Source organism: Echiichthys vipera, assembly GCF_963691815.1.
Source record: "Echiichthys vipera genome assembly, chromosome: X".
In the NCBI taxonomy this organism is placed as follows: Eukaryota; Metazoa; Chordata; class Actinopteri; order Perciformes; family Trachinidae; genus Echiichthys; species Echiichthys vipera.
In genome coordinates, this window is record NC_139825.1 from 1,623,266 (window position 1) to 1,646,954 (window position 23,689).

Below are 23,689 nucleotides of genomic sequence, written 5' to 3' on the forward strand. Positions count from 1 at the left end.
ATTCTGGCGGTGATTCTAAGACACCTTCGCCGCAAAACTTTCCATGAGCAGCTCTGCAAAGAAGGCTGTCGGACGCGGTCCCTCCACTGACTTGGGTAAGCCGACCACTATGATATTATTCCAATGACTCCGGGACTCCAGGTCGCTACCTTTAGCTAACAGCTTAGCGATGCTCTCTGCTAGCGTGGCACAGGAAGGCTCCAATGCCTGCAGGCTCTTGTAAATGTACAGTTATCCCAGCCAAACCGGAAGTGAACATTGAATTCTTTTAATGTTGAATTTTTAAAATTGAAAAATCAAATATTCGGATACATAATTTCAATGCATAAATATCCAGTGCTAGAAATCCAATGGCTTTTTAATTTCAAAATCCGACGACACAGATTTACTAACATGAAATGTCCCATGATGTAGATGATGTGCTTAAACTGGGAGTTTGTTAACAACCTATGTGATTGTCTGACCAGTCATGTTCCTACCCCTCATGAACTCCGTTCTTCTGACGTACCCAGATCTCAGCAATCGGGTAGGTGAAAATATCATGATCAATGGCCCAAACTGTTGAAATAAGTGGTAGGAATTTTCCTTTCCTGTTTCATTCTAGGTTTATGTCAGTAACCTACAGCAATTTTTCAGGAGGTCCATATTGAAAAAAGTATTGTGATAATATGTGTCGACCCATCATTACATTGTTAATACAGTAGTACAACTCTTTTGCTCAAAACAACACATGTCCATTCAACATTGCTGAATTCTTCCCTGTTATACACATTTCTCTCCAACTGTAGAACCTTGGGCTGTGATAAATACGCTTCCCTCCAATATCCTGTCAGCAGTTTTCTGTCTTGTCCACAAAGTCTGTTGAAGAGACCCGAAGAAGTGGGACGTGCAGTCTACCAGAGACTAAACTTTCCCAGACAGAAATAAAGGAAATGCATTATGTGATGCTTGAGTCAGGCTGGTTGCAAATGAACCGTTTAAAATTAAGCAATGTAACATTGACTCCTGTAAAAAGTCTGGACCACTAGCAAAAACACCACTACTGGCATTTTGTTTACCCTTTCATAGTCCCTTCAAATTCACAATTGTTAGTGATTACAGTTAACTCACTGTTGTTCCTCTACTCAATATGGTGAAATGTAATGAAACGACAAATAGTTGTTTATCATACTAAAAAAGGTTATCTTGTAATAATTTGTTTGTCATTTCTATCTGGAGGGACGACCCACTCTCAGGAGCCTAATTATCATCTCTGTAAATGTGTGTTGTCTTTTTTTTGTGAATCGTCCAGCCCTCCCACGGGTTAAGGGAGGGAGAGTTGTATCGTATCTCCACATCAGGCCTAGCTGTGTTAAGTAGTTTCTGAGGAAATATCCACAGACAGCCTGAGTAAGAAAAAGCGGCCACTTCTCCGTAGGTAAGCCTGCTTTCATGACTGAGGTTATGTGGAATGCAGTTGGTCTCTCTCCCATCCACCCCTGTTCACAGGCCCCAGTAGTTTCCTAAAGAGATCAGGAGGATTGATTCTTTCTATCACATGCTCTGCCTGGATATACAAAATCCTGGGATTTAAAAGTACCATTTTGTCATTTTGACATCAAGGTGCTCCAGAATTAGAGGACAATGGGGCTGAAAGGCAAGGTTATGCACTATCTGGCCAGACCTCAGCTAAAGGGCAAAATGAGTTGCATAACATAATGGTGTCCCACATTCCACTTCCAAAATTGCTGTTCCCCCAGGCTGGAGAGCAACTTCAGGGCTGTGGTGCCATCTAGTGACTGATTGATGTTTTTCATGGAAACAGTTCTTTACAGAACAGCCCTGGAAAAGCAGAGTGTAAAAGGCTGATTGTTTTCGTATAGATTCCTTAGAATAATCATTATTGTTGTTTCCAGCCCTGAGTCAGTTGAAGCAAGCCCTGCCGTGAATGAAAAAAACTACAACAACCACAGCTGTGGGAGTGCACAGAGTCATGGGTATCGGGGACTACCATATGCTGTGAGTCTATAGAGCTCTTTTCTAATCATAGCATGTCTTATTAGAGGACATTTAGTTTTATTCTATATTATTCAAAGATAAATTGGCTGTAAGTATTTATTTTCAAAGCTAAAATATTAAATCTATCCAATATTTTCTTGTTTTCTAATCTTTTCAAGCTCTCAGTAAAACTAAGGTTTGAAAATTCTAGTAGTTTCATTAAAGACATGGCTGTCTATCCTACTATTTGTCCTCTGTAACCACAACCTACCTCTGTTATTAACAGCTGTACTTTTTCACACACCTGTTTTTTTGCCCTCATTTTCATTCGTCTCCATTTTCCGTTTCCCTTTTGCCTGAACACCCGTTGTTTGAAGATGCAACAGTCTTCCGTTGTGTGTTGTCAGGATCACAACTATGGCGCGCCCCCTCCCCCCACCCCACCCGCCTCCCCGCTCCCCCAAACCATCATTCCCCGCATGGACCTCAACGGCGTGGTACACAGCTCCCGCTATCACGAAACTACTGAGGACAATTCAGCCGACAGCGACAGCTCCTCAGAGGAGGACGGGGCTGTGGCTGGCTGGTGTCACTGCAGCCTGACACCGGACGGCCTCCTCATCAAATGTGACAACTGCAGGTGAGAGATTGAAAGCTGGTCCAATCTGGAATCTGGAGCATAGCTTCCAGCTGCTGTATCAAGTGCAAGTGTGTTTTATACCGTCATGAAAATGTATGAGAAAGGACATAGAAGTGCAGCAAAACACAGTTTAGAAGAGAAGTAACATTTTGAATGTCCAGTTATTATTCAGGGTTCCAGCAAATACCCGAATCAGCGTTTTAGGCAACAACTCTATCCAAAAGAGTTGCTTCGGATCCTCAGTCAAGGGGGCGTTATTTGTCCCAGCAGCTGAGTGAGCGTAGACGGGCAAAAACCAGAGTCAGTATAGGCCAAGCATTCACTCCACGGAACGAGAGAAAGGAGAGAAATGCCATTAAAACGCACGCCCAAATGGCTACGTTTCTCCGTGATCGCTAACATCACTTTCATCTGTATTTAGCGGTAACAGATAACTGTCAGTCAAATTCCTCTGCAATACTTGTTATTATGGTGGGATTTGCTGGAGAGGATGGGTTCAATCAGACTCTGATCTCCTATACTGGGCAGGGTCTGTCTCCAGGTATTACACACCACTCAAAGTGGAAGACTGGCTAACGTTGAATACTGTTGTTAAATTAATTGATTAGTTGAAATGAGTTGTTACCTTGTGTGATTCATCACTTGACATGGTGCAGGCTGATCACTTGACACACTCAGCAACGAACCTGGCAACCCGACTGCTGGAATTATTTTTTGTTGTTGTGACTACGATCTTGAGACACTGGATGGCGGTGTTCTGCTCATTCTCCACATTCAACCTTTAACTAAAATGTCATGCACTGTGTTTCACATATCCTGCTTTTTAACAGTGGACAATACTAATGTAGGTCACCAGGGCTCTGTTACAGCCAAGACAACTTTAAAATGACATGCACTGCTCTTGATTAGGACTCAGTGACCCACTGTGTCGAGACTGTAGCAGCATCACAGTTATTACATTGAATTTATTAGATACAAAACTTACTTTTTGTAGAGTCAAACTTCTGGTAGTGTAACAACAATAAACTAGGTCATAAAATCGAAGCAAAATTCATTGTGACGATCCTTTAATTTAACATTGTCATGTGCTTTGTAACAATGATTTGATCTTATGTTTTGCATTTGAATTATGATCCATTTATGTCATGTGCTGATGTGTTTTATTGCCTTATGGTCTCAGGGGACTTGATAGGAGGAAAGGAGCAGAGGGCCAACACAGAAAAACAGAAAATGTCTCAGGTAAATTGTCTTTTTTGGTGAAATCCTTTCCCTACAGTAGTATGTAATGTGATATCTGATGACCATACCTCTGTGTTTGTAGCTGGAGAGAGCAGTGCCACTGAGAGTGGTGACGAAGAGGTGTCTCCCTCCACCATCTCCTACACCGCCACCCAGCATACGCCCACCAGCATCAAACTCACTGTCAACCGGGTCAAAAGGAGCAAATCCAAAAAGAGAAAGAAGACCACAGAGAAAGCCCGTGGAACGCCGAAGGGCAAGAAAGTCAAGGTATGCAAACTGTTGGTAGCGTAGTGGTTTAGGATGAGTCTAGCAAAGCATACATTGACAGATTGAAGAAAATGCAAAGATCAAAGTCTAATATGGAGCTTACAAGCTCACCACAGTAAGAATACTTCCGTTATGTTCTTGATTGTAGAACAATTGCTGATTAACTTGTCCATGTATTTATTTGGGTTAATTTTCCATCTTCAGGCTTTCAGAGAGGGTTCTAGGAAGTCCATGAGGATGAAGGTAAGCTTGAACTTAACCTGACGTTTAAGTTAGGTTTTGCTTCACTCAGGGCTGTCAGACTCCTGCGTCTGTTTTTCTGAAAATAATCACTCCTTTCACAACCTGCTCCATCTCGTCCTCTGTCTAGAACTCAACAACGGAGGCCAGCGTGTTGGATGAGAACACAGCAGAGGGATGGGAGAGCAGGATCCGCCAGTGGACGGACCAGTACGAGGAGGCTCTGGCCAACCAGTACAGTGCTGATGTCCAAACACTCCTGCAGTTTCACCACGCTGCCAGCACCACTGTCTCAAAGACAGAGAGCGACGCAATGCCTCCTTCAACCACACAGATCCACGCCTCAATTGATGCCATGGACACCATCAACCGCACTGAGCTGGCCTGTAACAATACAGTACTGGGCTCACAGATGCAGGTCAGTTCAACTCCTCAATCAAACTCCCAATTGCACCTTGGGACCAAACAATATATTGATTCAACTTATATGTCACAAAGAAACAGTAGCATTGCAAAAGATGCTTTGTACTTATGCAGTAATATTTAATCCCATAATAACATAATACTAATTTTCTTCTGACTGAAAATCAAAGTAAGTCTAATGACCTGATGACTATCTTAATTTAGTGTCATTACAACTTAGTCACAGGTTTTACACATTCCCTGCCGGCATTGCATATAACCAGTAATAAGTGCAATAATTTAATTGAACTGCTAAGCTTTAACTAATTTATTATCAACTGCATAAAACACAATGCCATATACAGTCCAATATATTTTATCTCTATTTATCCTCTATACAGTTAACTTATTTGATTTCATTTTCTGTGAATTTTAATTTACTTGTATTCTTATCTCTACTTATATATTAGAGTTTATTGTTTGACGTATCTATTTAGCTAAGAGTTTATTGGTCATCCTATGCTGTATTTCTTTTATACCTCCCTTGTGTTTTTGTAAGCTGCTGGAAATTCAATTTCCTTGCGGGAGTTCATCCCAAAGCGATCAATAAAGAGAAGTCTAAGTCTAGTATAACATAATAATGTTTAATATCCCCCTGTATTTGCAAATAATATTGTGAAAAGGGAAGCATGTGGGCTTGCATCATGCACACTTGCAGATGTCATTAAAAAGCCTTTATTATTTAGGGCATATGAAGATGAAAATAACTGGTTTCGACCCACACTGAGTCTTCCTCAGGGCATGACAGGAAAGAGTCAAACAGAGTGAACTGTAATGATTCCTTATATAGTGGTTGGGGGCAGAACTACACTAACAGATCATATAGGCCTACAGTACAGATACAAATGTTAAAAGTAGGGCTGGGACTTTAATGCGTTAATTGCGTTTAATTAACTACAGAAGAAATAACACAATTAATAGCAATTTATTTTTGCACTCAGTGTGGAATGTTGCTCATTGCACGAGTTCCCCCCCGCTCCGTAATACTGACGTACAGGATGCAACACAAGAAAAATGATACCGATGAGAAGCAGATGATGAGTTCTTCAGTGGGCGGATATTTGAGTTCTAAAAACGATCAAGTGGAAACATGGACAAAGCCACGGCTGTGTAAAAATTCACCTCCCACCGGTGCTCTTCAGCCTCCGCTCCACCCAATGCTGAACATGCTGCAGCTAACGTTAGCACAGACAACGCTGAACATGCTGCAGCTAACGTTAGCACATGCAACGCTTGATGGATCATTTTTGTTTCTGTTTTGAAAACATGGAGAAAAAGCACTCTATGTTAAACTGTTTATTTTATGCCAAGGATATTATTCTAAATATTTTTGCAATGTTAGCTTTTCACTTTTCTTGAATATACCATGCTTAACACTGTTTTTAAAATTTTTTTTTTATAATATATTAAGTCATATATCACAATCCATTTAAATTGAAAAATGTTGCTACTTGTGTCAAATATTGATGCGATTAATCGCGATTAATTCATTACAAAGCCTCTCATTAATTAGATCATTTTCTTTAACAGATAAAACAAACCCATTATATTTAAGGATAATGACAGAAAATTCCATTTACATGTAAGGTCTGAAATCTATTTCTTCATTCAAACCCAGATATATCAAGGCATCACATTTAAAGATACAATAAGGGAGCACTCACACTGTCCGTCCGTACCGAGCCCCGGGCTTTAGAGTACTTGTCCCCCCCCTCCCTCTCCCCCCGCGGGCCAGGCCCGTTTGTACTCGCACTACCTGGGCCTCGGCGGAATGGTTCTTGCCTGCCTATACGTCATCACGCCGTAACACGTCCAACTGTTTTTGAATATTTTCATCCGACCAAATCACACAAGGGTGAACCTTTCGCCGCCATTGTTTTACATGTCCGCGCATGGTCCTTTTTTTTTTTTTTACAATGTCCGAACAGGCGCACATAAAATGACGCCGTAGGCCTCGTGCTCGTACATGTGCGCGCGCTCGTGCTCGTAGATGTGCAAACGTGCTTTACAAAAGCCCACCTCTCCCAAATGGTCCATGGTCAGCAAGCTGGCCGCAGCTAGGCGCGGTGCAGTTGCACTCACACTGGTCAAACGAGGCTTTATCCGTGGAACCTGTTTGGGCACGGTACGGATGGACAGTTTGAGTGCGCCCTAAGTCTCTCTCTTGGGGGCGGCAGTAGCTCAGTCCATAGGTGACTTGGCTTGGAACAGTAGGGTCGCTGGTTCAAGTCCCTGTGTGGACCATGTATGGAGCGTGGACTGGTGGCTGGAGAGGTGCCAGTTAACTGCCGAGGGTGCTGTTGAGCAAGGCACCGAACCCCCAACTGCTCGGGGCGCCGGTCACTGGCAGCCCCCTTGCTCTAACATCTCTCCTTAATTGCATGTATAGGTCCTGTCTGTGCATGTGTGTATTTCGGGCCTTTGTGTGTAACATGTATAATAATAAGAGTGAAAAAATTCAATTTCCCCGTTGCGGAATAAATAAAGTAATTATTATTATTATTATTATTATTATTATTATTATTATTATTATTATTCTCTAACTGTATTGTGATTTGCTGTTTGTAGCTCCAGTTGGGGCGGGTAACAAGGGTGCAGAAACACAGGAAGATCCTGCGCGCAGCCAAGAACCTGGAAGCAGACACACTCATCATTGAATATCGGGGAAAGGTCATGCTAAAACAACAGTTTGAAGTCAATGGGCACCTCTTCAAAAAGTAAGAGACTCATGATATTTTTTTGTGTGTGGGTCCAAAGACATTCATGAAGATTCTAGTCTTTTCTCACATGTGTACGACTTTTGACATCAGTGTCTTCATATTTTTCCAGACCCTACCCATTTGTGCTGTTCTACTCAAAGTATAATGATGTGGAAATGTGTGTTGATGCTCGGACCTTTGGAAATGACGCCCGCTTCATCAGGAGGTCCTGTACACCTAATGCTGAGGTCAGCCACCAAGCTTTTTAACAATCTTAATACCTACCAGTTGTGTTTCCTGTTTGTGGAGCTTTGGCTTTTCAAAGGGTCACTACATTTGATTTTTAAGATACCTCATTTATCTGTTCCCTTCTCCAGGTCCGGCATATGATCGCTGAGGGCATGATTCACCTGTGTGTCTACGCCAACGGTCAAATCACAAAGGATGCTGAGGTCACCATTGGATTTGACTATGAGTTCAATAGCTGGTCAGTACTGCTTCTCAAAGCCATAGCCATCTTTGAACCAGCCACAAGAAAGCACCAATCCGTAAAAAGCAACCTAGGTCAAATCCAACCATCCGTACAATATTCACATCAAGTGGTAACGTTCCCAGTCCTGTCTAGAAACATATTGTAAATATGAATGCATTTTGCAACAAATGTTGGTATCAGGTGCAAATTGGTACTAGTTTGTTTTTTTTGGTTTACATGAAAACAATTGTTTTCAGCTTATACCTGTGTTCCCTTTTCTCCTCCTTCATTTTCTCCTCCTCTCTTTGAACAAACCACCAGTAATTACAAAGTGGACTGTGCCTGCCATAAGGGCAACCAGAACTGTCCAGTGCAGAAGCACAACCTGAGCCCCAGGGAGAGCTTGCTCAGTACCCCCTCTCTGCTGCCTCCTTCCCCTCTGGTTGGTGCCGAGACCCGACGGAGAAAAGCCCGGAGGAGAGAGCTGGAGACCTGCCTTGCCGGTGACAGCAGCCAGTCCCTGGAACAGCACCAGGAGGCCAAAGATCCCCAGGGGACAAGTGACGCAGAGGTGTGTGTGTGTATGTGTGAGAAAATTTAGTCAACATTAAGGGCGCACTCACACTGTCCATCCGTACCGTGCCCAGGACGTTTCAAGGCTAAAATCTAGTTCCTTTGACCAGTGTGAGTGCAGCCGTATGGCTCAGTACGCTTGCCGTCCACGGCCCCTTTGGGAGAGGTGGGCTTTTGTAAAGCATGTTTGTAAGAGCACGAGGCCTACAGCAGTTCTGACGTCATTTTATGTGCGCCTATTCGGACATAGAAAAAAAAAGGATGGACCATGCGCGGACATTTAAAACAATGGCGGCGAAAGGTTCACGTTGGTGTGATGCGGAGGTGGAGTGTTTACTGCAGATCTGGCTGGATGAGAATATTCAAAAACAGACGGACAAGACGCACAAAAACTCTGAGGTCTATGGAAAGATTTGTAAACAAAGCGACGCATCGCGATGACGTCAATCAATGCGTGTGGCGTGTTACGGCGTGATGACGTATAGGCAGGCAAGAACCATTCTAAAGCACGGGGCACGGTACAAACGGACAGTGTGAGTGCACCCTAAGGGTGCAATCAGACGTCAGCATCACTGGTCCATCAACATCTCAGCTGCCATCATGGTTAAAAAGCAGGGCTGCCAAGAGAAGCCTGGAGAAAAAAAAGCAGATTATGGAGTTCACAATGCGATCATTTGTGAAGAAACACATAAGTAAAGCCAATATAGTATAAAAATAAAATGTAGTATCTAGAAAACTGTTGCATTAAAAACTGACAATAAAAAAAAAATGTAGTCCTGCAAAGAGTTCTATATGCATATGAGTTTATTATGTGTTTGTTTTTAGAGATGATTCAACTTTTATGAGTCTGTAGTTGAATCTTTTTTGAGATGTTTATAAGTCCAGTTTTAGCTGAGATGAGTTCATCACCTTGTGTCATTGAGATTATTATATAATATTATCAGATTTATTTATTGAGGTCAGAGTGACTAGTAGAGTTGTATCTGACTGCATTATACTCAGTGGTGTTATTTTACGCTAACATTACACCATGTAAGTGGAGTGGATATATCTGTTTACTATAGCACATATACAGCTAACAGTTCATGATAGATAGCAGAGAATATGTACATGTTTTTGCTCTGAATTAATGATAAACCGATACATCGGCTGGCCGATATCATCGGCCCATATTTGCGTTTTTTGGTGCATCCGTATCGGCCGATTCAGGCTGCTGCGTTCGATAATAGTTTTATCACGGCATTATTTACAGACAGGCGTCCACAGGCAGCTCCATGTTGTTGGAGACACCTTTTTTTAAGTTCAATAAATCTTCCTTTTTTTGAAAAATTGAGACTCGTAACATTTGTTATCATCATTGTGTATTTTTTATGATGTAAATTGAAGGAGTAACCGTAGTATCGGCTCCAAATATCGGCTCAAGAAAATCGGCATTCCGTATTGGTTATCGGTTAAGGCGGATTGAAAAAAACGGTATCGGCATCGGCCCTCAAAAATCCATATCAATCGACCCCTTCCTCTGAATCTCTGACACTGTAGCTCTGTAACGTTAGGTGCATCTGTCCCTACATTAACGTTGCCGGCAGTCTCTCCATAAACTTTATAAACTGACGTTAACACACCAACATTGCTGTTAACGTACACTTGCCTGATATCTCTGTTTTAATGGACTGAGCTGTGAGCTGTCTGGACCCAGACAATGAGTCTGTTACAACCGTAAATTATAAATGGCAAATTATGGCATGAAAGCATAAGATTGTATTTTATGTTTTGAAAAAAATCACCTGATTACAAAAATGTAAACACAAAGGCAAACCTATGACCAAATGTTATTTATTCATGCTTAACTGCACATTTTTTAGTATCTCTCAATTCTCAGTGAAAAGTAAAAGTTTTATTAACATAGATACAATTACTCATGTAGGCGAGTAGCTGACTTATTTCTCAAAATATTTTCTATCTATTCTCCAGGATAAAATTGTACAAAAATAACACCTTTTATCCTGAAATTCCACAGTGAAAGGTTCTGTGAATATGCAATTACTTTTATTTCCATATTTATTTGGTATTTTATGGAGTTAGACAGCTGTCAAAAAGACGTGTCCATGATTAAAAGATTCGTCCGTGATTCTAACCATTTGTATTCGTAAATACAGTTGTACACAAATTCTGCTGTCATACACGAGTCTGAGAAATTGTTCGGGTTAGGATTGGTTTTATGTGAGTATGAATCTAAAAGCCGTGAGCCGAGGATGGCTGACAACAGTTCACCTATGGACACCGCCGATAACTCAGGGGAAGCATCATCACAGGAAAAGTCAATAACAATTTATTTGTTTTTATTTAGTTATTTATTTCATGAAATTGTACTGTATTAAATAATATACAGTTTATGGGCGTAAAGACATACTGAGTGAGAAAAAAGATAAAATTGAATAGTAAATGTTACAAACGTGTACTTTTCAGGATTTTACAGAATGCCTTCAAAGTAAACAAAGTAAACTCTTCTTAAAGTCTGAGCTTGGGTCAGCATCCACACCAAACAACAAGCCAGTCTGGACCATGGATGTATTTTAATAGATCTCTGGTCTGACTCTGTACCCATGCAAACCCCGCTTGAGCCTGATCTCAAGCAAATGACTGCAGGCAAATAATAACTTTTATAGGGCTTTATTGAGTGTTATCAGTGTTTCTGTTATTTCTGTTTATTAGACCGCTGCTGGGGACGGATCAAAGAGGCTACGGAGGAACTATGCAGGATATTTTCCTTATGGTTCTTTTTTTTTTTAACCTTGATTAAACCGCTTCAGAGTAATAGTGCTGGTTAAATAAATGACTAATTACGTGGAGAATAAATCCTCAGACCCGGTGTCCCAGCTCTCATCTCTGCACTACCGCGACACAAACACGCACCGTAACGCCTAATCTGTTGTTTATGACGGATGACAATACACAAATATACATGTGGTAATGTTTATGCTTCGTTGCAAACAACTACACGTGACCGAGAACAGAGTCAGCAAAGAGGAATTGAAACCAGACTTGCTGTATACAATGGACAGATTTATACGCCAATTGACACAATTTATAAATCGTTAAAAGCTGTATTTTGGTCAACATTATATCTCAAATTAGTTTCTGTTTTCATCAGTGCTAATAAGCTAACTTAAGTCAACTTCTATTGCTGGTAGCTAATGCAAGCACTAACTGAGCATCACCGGCCTGCATGTTGCTAGCTTGTAAGTTAAAGCGGTATGTCTTTACGTCAATAAACTGTATATTATTTAAAACGGTACAATTTCATGAAATAAATAACTAAATAAAAACAAACAAATGTTGGATGTGTTTTGACTTTAGCTGTGATGATGCTTCCCCTGAGTTACTGGCGGTGTCAGTGGGTGCACCGTTGTCAGCCATCCTCGGCTTCGGCGCATCATTCGCTGTTTCAATTACCTTCCCCTGTGACCTGCCTGCGTCCTATGTGACGTGATTTCAACACTTTTTCTACTCTTACCCCACAAACTGATTTTGTGTTAACAGGGGAGACTTGGTAGTCTTAGAAATTAGAGTTGTAATTGCAGCTTTTAGATTCAGACTCGCATAAAAAACAATCCTAACCCGAACAATTTCTCAGACTCGTGTTTGACAGCAGAATTTGTGTACAACTGTATTTAAGAATACGAATGGTAAGAATCACGGACGAATCTTTTTCGAATACGAAAAAATATTTGGGCTTGGTTGTGTTAGATTCACGACACAACGAAAACATTTTTGAAGCAATTTAATGAGTTTTATTTCCTGTGGTGTGGTTCATCCCCTCTCTGCAGGTAAGAATTTTATACTGCAAAGTGAGAAAGAATGAGAGTATCCACTGACTCAGTCTCTGAGTTATAGTTTTTATGCACTTAGTTGTTGGACTAATCTTTTTGCTGAGATATGCAAAGCTTTCCAAAAAGTTTCTAATTCATGTATAGTTTGTATAGTCAATTAGTGAGAAAGCCTAGATTAGTTCATAAGAAGAGTTATATGCTAGGTTTCAACAGTGCAATCACACATCCATACCTTTTTGACTTGGAACACTAACTGAACTAACAGTTCAACTAAACAGACAAACAGTTGTTAATAATCTGCCCAACTGAGGGTACGTCCACACGATCGAAAAATTATCTTTCTTTCTCCTCTCGTTCTTAAAAGGTTTTCCGTCCACACAGCGTCGTCTCAAAAATATCTGCGCCCACAAAAAAACTGTGAAACCGATTCCAAACGCTGCAGTACACATGCCTGTATGTGGCGCTGTAACTCTGCCACAGAAATACACCAAAAACAGAGAAGATGCGAAGGAGAGACACTGTACACAAACGCTTTTGGCTACTTTCTCACTAAATCTGACGACTTTCCAAATCCTCTTAGCGACTTTTTTTTGTCAAAAGCGTCTAGTGACAAATCTAGAGACTATTTCTGGTGTTTTTGGAGACTTTGGTGATGTTTGGAGACTCTGACTTTTCAGACTAAAAAGAGACTAGTGACAAATTTAGAGACTTATTCAGGCCATCAAATACATCCTATGGTAATTCATTCCCATGCACCCATGCAAAACCTGCTGGGTTTTTTTTCCAACATTTTTTATTGAATTTTGCAGACACACAAACAAGAGCAAGTATAACAGTTGTACAGTGAATTGACACATCTGCCTTAAAGTGAAAAACAGGAACAAAAACAAGGAACCCCACCATAAATCCCACTATCCCTCCCAACTACCCATGTCTGATGCGGTCACAATAACCAACTAAGTAATCGAATAATATAAGTAGATAAGTAAGGTACAATGAAACCGAATAGAGTGACTTCTAAAGCTAATAGCAAAAAAAAAGTAGGGTAAGGGGGTCTCTCCTTCAAGGCACTAGAAAGTGTCCTCAGCATCGTCAGGAGTAAAAGTAAGACCTTTACTAATAAGAGCCAGCAGTGAGTCCCAAGTTTTGTGGAATGCTGTCAGACATTCTAAAATTTCATGTATCAAACATGTTTCTCCATCTGGCGAGCAGGTTGGTAAAGGCCACGACACGTTGTGTAGTGATGGGCAGATTTTTAGACGGAGGAAGCCCAAAAAGAGCAGTCAGGGGATTGGGTTCCAAATTGATGTTAAGAGCCTGTTTGAGGGTTTGAAATATATCGGACCAAAATTCAGAAAGCTTCAGGCATTTCCAGAACATGTGTGCGTGGTCGGCTGGGGACTGTTTACAGCGCTTATAAGCATCACTGTGACTAGGGTATATTTTAACCAATTTAGCATTGGTGAAATGGGCTGTATAAAGCACCTTCCACTGTAATAGGCCGTGCCTGGCACAAATCGAAGATGAGTGGACCAGTTTCAGAATGTCCCTCCACTGGTCATCAGTAATGTCTACCCCCAAATCCTTTTCTTCTATAAATAACAGATATCAGTCGTTTGTGTTGTACGTTGAGAGACAGGAATTGGTCCATCTCAGCATCAGGGGGCGGTTCGGAAAATGTGGGAATTGATTGTGGATAAAGTGTCTCATTTGAAGGTACTGAAAAAAGTGACTATTAGGGAGGCTGTATTTGTCCGACATAGATGCAAAGGACGCAAAGACACCTTTGTCCTTAAGCGTTCTGAGGCTCTTATCTGACCATATGCGGAATGCAGGGTCGGTGCAGGAAGGGAGGAATGCAAAGTCCTTCAAAACTGGGGTAAGGATCGAAGCCCTGTGCAAGCCATACTGCTTCCTGAACTGGATTCAGATTTTAATGGTATTAGTGACGACCAGATTAGGTGAGACCATGTCATCAGTTATGGGGAACTGTGAGCAAACCGTAGTGAGCAGGAGGAAGATGTTATCTCAGTATGAGCCCAGGGCGGGCAGGCGTCTGCAATTTCACCACGAAGCCAATATAAAAGCGTATTAATGTTGCAGGCCCAGGAGTAGTGGCGGAAATTAGGGAGTGCTTGTTTTTTTTTTTTTTACAATAAAAGCGTTAAGTGGTTGGGCTAGATCAGACAAACACAATTAATTAAGACAATTTGGGAGGTGTTGAAAAAGATACAGAAACTTTGGTAAAATGACCATCTTAATAAGATTAACCTGGCCTCTAAGGGACAGGGGGAGGTCCGTCCATCTAGACAAGTCTGAATTGCATTTATCCAACAGCGGCTGGAAGTTCTTTTGAAAAAGGTCCCTGAAGGAGCTGGTGATAAACACTCCCAAATACTTGAACCCCTCGTCAGCTGTTTTAAAGGGAAATATGGATTGTGGGAGTGAGCTCGCCAAGTTGTTGACAAAGAATAACTCACTTTTCTGAATATTCAATTTATACCCCGATAGGTGTCCAAACTGATTCAGGATTGATAAAACTGGGGGGAGGGAGGATGTGGGGTTTAAAACAAATAAGAGAAGGTCATGGGCATATAAGAAGAGTTTGTGGACCAGGCCAAAACAAGCGATGCCTTCAAACTCATTCTAATTTTTAAGTCTGATGGCTAAGTTGAACAACAAGTGTGAGAGCGGACAGCCCTGCCGGGTCCCACGCCTGAGAGGGAAATATGCTGAGCGGACACCGTTCACAGCTGCAGAGGGGGTTACATACAGAAGCGTAACCCAAGAAATAAATTTAGAATCAAAGCCAAATTTCTCCAAAACATTAAATAGAAAGCCCAACTCCACCTGGTTGAATGCTTTCCCCGCATCTAACGCCATTACGACCTCAGGAGTGTCCGATCCATGTGTGAATATGATGTTGAGCAGCCTTTTGGTATTGAAGAATGGATGTCTCCCTAATATGAAGCCTGTCTGGTTTTGTGAAATTATCAATGAAATCACACCTTGGAGGCGGAGGTTGAGGACCTTAGCAAGGATCTTACAATCTATGTATAAAAGTGAGACCAGTCTGCAGCTGCAACATGAGGTAGGATCCCTGTCTTTCTTCAGGAACAATGAAATAGATGCCTCATACAAGGTCGCTGTTAGTCTGCCCTCAGTAAAGTAGTCATTGATCATTCTCACGGAGCTAATTGCATTGAGTATGTCTTAAAGAACTCAACTGTAAAACCATCTGGACCAGGAGATTTCCTGTTCTGCATAGACTTGATTCCTTCATGGATCTCTAACAGAGAGATGGGTCTACCGAGCTCTCTAGAGATGTTTATATCAATCTGAGGGTACGTTAAGGGGTTGGGGGTCGCTGCAGTAATTGGGCTGCATTCAAAAGTATATAATGCGTTGTAAAAAACAAAAACAGACTTGTTGATCATCACTGGGTCAGAAGTGTGGTTACTGTCTGGTAGTTGAATTTTAGAGATTAGACTGGAAGCACTAGCTGCGCGGGCCTGCTGCACCAGGAGTCTCTCTGCCTCATCTCCCTGCTCAAAAAAGTTTTGTTTAGATTGTCACAGCTGTCTCTCCACTACGCCTGTCATTAAGAGGCTGTGTTCTGGATGTAGAAGTAGCCGTTTCTTATATAGAGGGGGGGGGGGGGGGGGTCGGGTGGTAAGGTGAAGTAAGTTCTATCAAGTTTCAACTGTTCCTCTGCAATTTCCACCAGCCTTGCCCGTTCCGCCCTTCTCATTTGGGAAATATAAGATATCACCTGTCCTCGAACAGTAGCTTTAAGTGCTTCCCACAGTGTGCCACTGCTGACATCAGGGGTGTCATTAAACTCTATGTAAGAGCGCATTTGAGTCCCAATAAAATCTTTAAACTTACTCTCCAACAGTGAGTGTGAGCTGAACCTCCATGGTAAACATGGAATTGTATCCCGTGGAAAACCAATGTCAACTGTGGTAGGAGCGTGGTCAGAAGTGACTATTGGGTGGTATTCACATGCATTCACGCAGTCGAGGAGGTTGTTATTGATTAAGAAGAAATCAGTTTGGGAGAATGTGTGGTGTACATGGGGAAAAAAAGGAGAAAGCTTTCCCATGAGGATTTCTAAACCTCCAGGACCTTACTGATTTTGATCGTTTTGTTCATTCCCTTAGTGGTCCAGGAAACTACCTAACTCGCAAAAGACTTTTTGCACAAATTAATCTACATCTATCTAGATTCAATCACTGCTCAAAACTCCTGCAGATAGAAAGAAATCTTTGAGGGCCAAAAAAGCTGCTGAGAATAGAAGAGACCAGGCAAGTGAAGAAATGTGCATTTATCCCTCTGGGTACCTCTAATATGCCTATAGGTGTAGGGATGGGAGTGGCAGGGCAACATAGACGTGAGTGCTGCGTAGCAGCCTGAACTGTGGATGTGAGACTCTAGTAAACCTAAAAGTACCACAAAGTCAAAAATATAGTCAAAAAATGAAATCTTGACGTTTTTATTCAAAAGAATATATTTCATAGAAATTATTCAAATTAGGCTACATCTCTGAGCATACATACAAATTAGGATATTTCAATAAATAATGTCATAAAGAGGTATAAATAGGTAAATATAGTGCCAATTCTTATTCATATTCAATAGATATCTGAAACAAAAACAATTTTAAAAGGTTCTAAATAACCTAAATATATAATTAAATTGAACCACAAAACCACAGGTTTGTTTTATGTACATTGGAAAAGAACAGCTTACGGTTACAGCTTTAGATTAGAACAAGAACCTGCAAAAATTAATTTGTCCAATAAATAAATCAGGAACAAATGCATAAATAAATATTGTGCAAATTCTTGTTTCAGAGAACCATACATTAGTTTAAATAATCAATGAACTCCCCTGTAATTCTCCTAGTTTCTGTCCTCTCTGGTAGCCCACCACTCCATAGGACTGACCTTCTCGGGGCTACACTACTGTGTTCAAAACTCCGCAGAGTTTTTGTCGGAGCACCACGGCCGCAGATTCTTAGAAACTTAAAACATTACCTCTCATTAATCATATGAGGAATTCACAAAAGCCATTCTTACACAAATACACAAATACCTGTTTGATCGGTTCTCTCTGCAGTGCAAAAAAACAACAATAAGATGTAGGATTGTACATTCAAATGAAGATATATTTGAAAGAAAAACTCATAACTCATAAATATATTCTGTAATCATTAAACAATACTTGCATGTTATGGAGTTTATTCTCATAAATAATACTGCAAACAGAACACATAATGTTGACACGCTGATGCTGTTATCGATGCCACCATCTGGCAGATAGAGCACATATTAATATGGTAATCATATATCAGGATCAGCACCTCTAAATCTGAGGCCATGGCTCTCAGCAGGAAACCGGTGGATTGCTTACTCCAGGTAGGGAATGAGTCCTGACCCCAAGTGAAGGAGTTCAAGGACCTCGGGATCTTGTTCACGAGTGAGGGGACGATGGAGCGTGAGTTTGGCCGGAGAATCGGAGCAGCGGGGGGCGGTGTTGCAGTCGCTCTACCGCACCGACGAAAAGAGAGCTGAGCCGGAAGGCAAAGCTCTGGATCTACTGGTCAGCCTTCGTTCATACCCTCACCTATGGTCATGAAAGCTTGGTCATTACCGAAAGAACAAGGTTGTGGGTGCAAGCGGCCAAAATGGGTTTTCTCAGGAGGGTGGCTGGAGTCTCTCTTGAGGTGAGAAGTTCAGCCATCCGTGAGGAACCAGTTGAGGTGGTTCGGGCATCTAGTAAGGATGCCCCCTGGACGCCTCCCTAGGGAGGTGTTCCAGGCACGTCCAGCTGGGAAGACCCAGGACTAGGTGGAGAGATTATATCTCGACAATGCATTTTTGTTTTTAAAATTAGCCGAATACTGTTCTCATGGTTCATTTGGATGTCAGGGAACAGGCAAATAAAATTGCGTAAGTGTCCTGTTTCTCAAATGTAATCGGTGCTGTTGACTGCACCTGTGTAAGAGCACTGAGTGAGAATGAAATTGCTTTCATTTATCTCTTTTTCATTTCAGCAAGGATCAGACCTTCTGATGCTGCATTTACTGTGTCCTCATCATGCTGCCACTCTATGGCCGTTTTGTTATGCCTACACTGTCCCCTCTCCAACAAGAACTTCAACTTCACATTCATTGTTATGTCTTTTTTTTTTGTTTTCCTCTGTGTTTTCATGATTATCTGTATGAATGAATATTAATTTTTGGCATTTCATTGACTATTTAAATGTACTATTCATTTTCTATCTATTATAGGCATCTATGGGTGTGACATGAAGCCGCAGAAGCTGTGCCACATTTAGAGTTGATTGTGATTTATAAAGGGAAACAGGCATAGGACGTGTGTGCGCACTGTTTTATAAATCCCAATATTTTTATGCGCACACACGTCCTATGTTTTGTCCGCCACCTTTAAAGTTAATCCTACGCATAGTTTTATAAATGAGGCCCCTGGTCATCGGGTATCTTCCGCGCCGGTGGATGAAAACCTGCTGTTTTTAAAAGTACTCAAGCTGGGTTGGATGTTTTCACCATGTGCTGCCTGTTTGTGTAATTAGGAGAGACTGCTGGATGAGTTGAAGATGGAAGAGGGAGAGGAAGGAGAGGTCGATGACAACGGTCTCGCCATCTCCAGTAAAAGAGTATGCCATTTTAACCATTTTCTAATACAACTGTTATACTTCTATCTATCTTCATCTAACATACTTTTCCTCAATATGATTGTTCTCTGTGGCAGTAGATTCCACTGTCAGCAATACATCATCATTGAGTGTTACAGGTAATTCTGACCCTGCCTGTGTAACACTGTTAATTTTGTTAAAGAGGACCTATTATGCTTTTCCGTCGTTGTTTTATAGTCATGTTTAATAATACCAAAGGGTCAAATAATGAAGTCCTTGCATTTAGACGTGAATCCTGCCAACCGTCTGGGTTGGCTGTGCTCAGCTCTGAACGCTAGAGTCTCTGTCACTATTAGAGATTTCTTTTAATTTCTGGGATTTTTCTCTTTGTCTCTATTGGTCATGCTGCTACACACAGGCTCAAACTGTAATCTGTGAGTTTGGACGCTTTTTATGCTGTTTTGGTGTTTATTTTGGAAGTTAACCTGTTAAAGCTAATGTTGGCATGTTGTGCATATAACGTGGCTAGCTTCCAAATAGGCAGTGTTTTCAGCTGCTGAGATAACTGACTCTGTATATATATATTTTTGCATCTTTATTTGTTTTTTTCAAGTTTATAATAATAACAGTGTAGATTAACATTTCTAAAATTACCATGGATGGAGGGGAAAAAACATGAAAGTAGGATACAAAATAAAAATAAAATGGTATAAATTAAAAAATATAAGTTAAATAAGTTATTTGGTCTTCATTTGAGTAGCTAATAGATGCATTAAATGTTGAGTTAAATTGTACAATTCCAAGTTGCTAAGAGGTTAATTTTCATAGTGAGAGCTCATATAATTAAGTGATTTACAATTTAATAATTAATTTTGAAACGCTTTAAAGATGGGGGAGTGTTCATAAATTTAGCTTTGTGTATATAATATTTGGCCATTATGATAATTGTGTTCACCAACAAACTTACATTTCTTTTATATATAACTAATCCATACATTACATCCACATGTGAGATGATTGTTACAGGTAGGTACATTTTTTTTATAATATCATAATCACATTGTAGATGGAATATTAAACCACCGATAGATCTAAATATGTTTTCTGAGATGTGCCATATATTATTTGAGGTTTTTAAAAAATAATTTAAGCCATTTTAATTGAATTGTTCCATTCATACATCAAAATCAATTACCGTATTTTCACGACCATAAGGCGCACCGTACTAAAAGGCGCAGTCTCAGTTATGTGTGCCATTACTGTATTTAACACACACATAAGGCGCACCGGATTATAGGGCGCGGGTTTTATATACCGGTACATATCCTCTACTACGTTTAAATACCTCTACTGCGTATTTAAAAATAGAGCGGGAGCAAAACTGAGTATGTTTGTGCTTTATTCATGTATTTATTACATGTATTTATTACAAAGTATTAATCAAACCCATCAAAGTCATCATCCTCTGTTTCTGAATTAAACAGCTGAGCTAAATCAGACATGCCAGTTTCCCCTTCTTCGCTGTCAGTCACTTTCCGTGCCGTGCGGCTCCTCGGAAATGATGCCGGCTTTTGCAAAAGCTCGAACAACAGTGCCAGCAGACACGTTAGCCCAAGCATCTACAATCCATCCGCAAACTGTGGCGTAACTTGCCCGGCGCTGCCTTCCACTTTTCGTGAAACTGTGGTCTCCGTTGGTCATCCATCGCTCCCACGCCGCTCGCAGCCTTACTTTGAACGGCCGGTTCACACCGATGTCGAGCGGTTGAAGTTCCTTTGTCAGACCTCCCGGAATAACAGCAAGCACAGCTTTCATTTGTTTCACCTTGTTTTTCACATCGGCTGTGAGATGGGCACGCATGGAGTCACAGATTAACAGCGATGGTGATGCGTGGAAAAAACCACCTGGTCTCCTTACATACACCTCCCTCAGCCACTCTTTCATCATCTCCTCATCCATCCAGCCCTTTTCATTTGCCTTAATAACGACAGCTGGAAAAGTCTCTTTAGGCAAAGTCTTTCCCTTAAAAATCACCATAGGCGGCAGTTTCTGTCCATTTACGTGGCAGCCAAGCACAACAGTAAACGACGCTTTTTCATACCCCGTTGTGCGTATCGCTGCCGTTCTTGTCCCCTTCTTCTCCACCGTGTGATTCACCGGGATGTCGAAAGTGAGCGGCACCTCGTCCATGTTGGTGATGTGGCTTGGCTGGATGCGTTTGTCGGCGATGTGTTTGCTGCAGTAGGAGTGGAAGCTCGCCAGCTTTTCATTATAATCCGCCGGACGTTGCTGCGCTACTGTAGTCCTGGTCCGGATGGAAAAATGGCACCGTTTCATAAAACGAAAGCACCACGACGGACCTCCTTGAAAATGTTCAATTTTCATTTCTTCCGCTAGCGTTACTGCTTTTAGTCGAACAGTGACCGTCGAAACGCTCGCCCCACTCGTTCTTTGCTCGATGATCCACCGCTCGAGTCTTTCCTCCAACTCGGGCCACCTCGCCTTATGTCCGCGGAAACTCAGCAGCATCTTCTTCACCTGTCGGAGTTCATTTTCCATCTTCCTCCACTTGCGAACCACAATTCATTAATCTTGAATTCTCTCGCGGCTGCTCGATTTCCATGTTCCTCTGCGTAGCTGATAGCCTTCAGTTTAAACTGTGCTTCATAGGCGTGTCTCTTTGCCATTTTCAGGGTTGTTAAGACAACAATGTTCTGCATAAAGCACATACTTGTTCTTTTATACACAATCCACGCCCACTATCCCCCTTTAACGTTCTCACGGTGGTCTCTACAACGTCCGCAGTAACAACACACATAGGGCGCTCCGCACTATAGGGCACGCCGCACATTTTGAGGGAAAAAAAAGACGTTTATATGCGCCTTATAGTCGCGAAAATACGGTACTTTTAGACCCCCTTCCTCATAGTTTTGAACCAATTCAATTCAATTCAATTGTATTTATAGTGCCAAATCATAACAAAAGTTATCTCAGGACACTTTACAAACTAGGTAAAACCACACTCTATGATAAACATAGACCCAACAATTCCCCGTGGAGTACGGTGGCAACGAAACCGAATTATTACAGGCAGGAACGTCAGACAGACCCAGCTTTATGGAGGAAGGCCATCTGTCTTGACCGGTTGGGGAGGAAGAGAAAGAGAGAAAAGACGGACAGATGGATAGAGAAAGACAAAGACAGAGACAGACACACTTCCAGTAACTATAATAATATCTATAGTAATGTGAATATGACTTATATGTTATGGTAGTTAATACAGCAGAATAGTAGAAACAAGCACAGCTAAGGTTATAAATTATAATAGACTCAGACCTGAACTTCAGCAGCCACATTAAAACAATTACAAAGTCAGCGTACTATCACCTAAAGAATATATCTAGGATTAAAGGACTTATGTGTCAGCAGGACTTAGAAAACTTGTCGATGCACATAACAGTGTCTTTACAGGTCTCCCTAAAAACGTCCATCAGACAGCTGCAGTTAATCCAGAACGCTGCTGCTCAAGTCCTCACTAAGACCAAAACAGCGGATCATATCACTCCAGTCCTCAGATCTTTACACTGGCTCCCTGTCTGTCAAATAATTGATTTCAAAATCTTTCTGTTGGTTTACAAAGCACTGAATGGTTTAGGGTTAAAATGCATTTCAGATCTTCTGCTCAGCTACGAACCATCCAGACCTCTCAGATCCTCTGGGACATGTCTGCTCTGTGTCCCCAGAGTCGGAACTAAACATGGAGAGGCAGTTTTCAAGATGTTTGTTTGTCGCTGCCTTTAAGTAAACAATATAATTTATTAACTGCTTTACAGCACTGTAACTTCTGTTACCTTTTTTGAAAATATGTATATCAAAAAAGTATATCTGTGAATTGCAAAGATTGTTTTGGAGGTTGTTTAGGCCAAGGACTGTAGGTTTTAGGCCCAATAGAAGCGGTTCGAGTCGGCTTAGTAACTAGATTGTACACCAAATTTGTGGGTCTTTTAGCATCATCAATTCCTTGTTTTCATTTTTGTTTTATATATTTTTTCTTTTTAATCTAAATTTCATGTGTTTCTTTCCAATGCTTTTAATGTTTTATCTAAAGCACTTTGAATTACCTTGTTGTAACTTGCCTTGCCTTGAAATGTTTTTTCTAAAATGACAGATACTGACTAGATAGATTACAGTGTCTAAAATGTTAAAGCCTGGTCAATAAAAAATGTCATTTCAAAATAAAATTAAGAGCAAAAACATTTTGACTACAATGTTGACTGTTCACTGACTAAAAGTTGACTACATTTGAGTTGTAATCAACTAAAACTAGTCTACAACTATGAGACATAAAATGATGAAATGTGACAAAACATTTTCATCTGAAGACTAAGACTTAATCTTAAATAGCTGCCAGCCTTAAAACTGCTGTGTAACTCCCCTCTTGTGTCTGCCTTTCTTGTAGACCTGTAACAGCCTTGAAAAAAGGCGCAAGAGAGTGGGAGGACCAGAGGTGAAGGAGGAGGGTGTGGAAAGTGAGGAGGGGACAGGAAACACTCCCAACAACACTGGAGTGGGGGTCAGCACACGACGCACCACCTATGTTGCGGTCAGTGAGAGAGTTGTGGTTGTT

General features: G+C 41.2%; 1 protein-coding gene across 4 annotated transcripts in view; it reads left to right on the top strand.

Moving 5' to 3' along the window:
• The window catches only part of setd5 (SET domain containing 5), a 75,836-nt gene that overhangs the window by 6,096 nt on the left and 46,051 nt on the right, over window positions 1-23,689 (top strand). For 2 of the 4 annotated variants that reach the window (XM_083938913.1, XM_083938912.1), the window contains exons 2-13: window positions 1,896-1,998; window positions 2,355-2,617; window positions 3,798-3,856; window positions 3,939-4,126; window positions 4,331-4,369; window positions 4,497-4,784; window positions 7,397-7,545; window positions 7,658-7,775; window positions 7,905-8,014; window positions 8,321-8,570; window positions 19,000-19,083; window positions 23,522-23,665. In XM_083938913.1, the coding sequence (XP_083795039.1) occupies window positions 1,896-1,998; window positions 2,355-2,617; window positions 3,798-3,856; window positions 3,939-4,126; window positions 4,331-4,369; window positions 4,497-4,784; window positions 7,397-7,545; window positions 7,658-7,775; window positions 7,905-8,014; window positions 8,321-8,570; window positions 19,000-19,083; window positions 23,522-23,665 (1,795 nt within the window). The remainder of the gene's footprint in view (window positions 1-1,895; window positions 1,999-2,354; window positions 2,618-3,797; window positions 3,857-3,938; window positions 4,127-4,330; window positions 4,370-4,496; window positions 4,785-7,396; window positions 7,546-7,657; window positions 7,776-7,904; window positions 8,015-8,320; window positions 8,571-18,999; window positions 19,084-23,521; window positions 23,666-23,689) is intronic. The other 2 variants (XM_083938911.1, XM_083938914.1) reach the window with 1 other exon arrangement.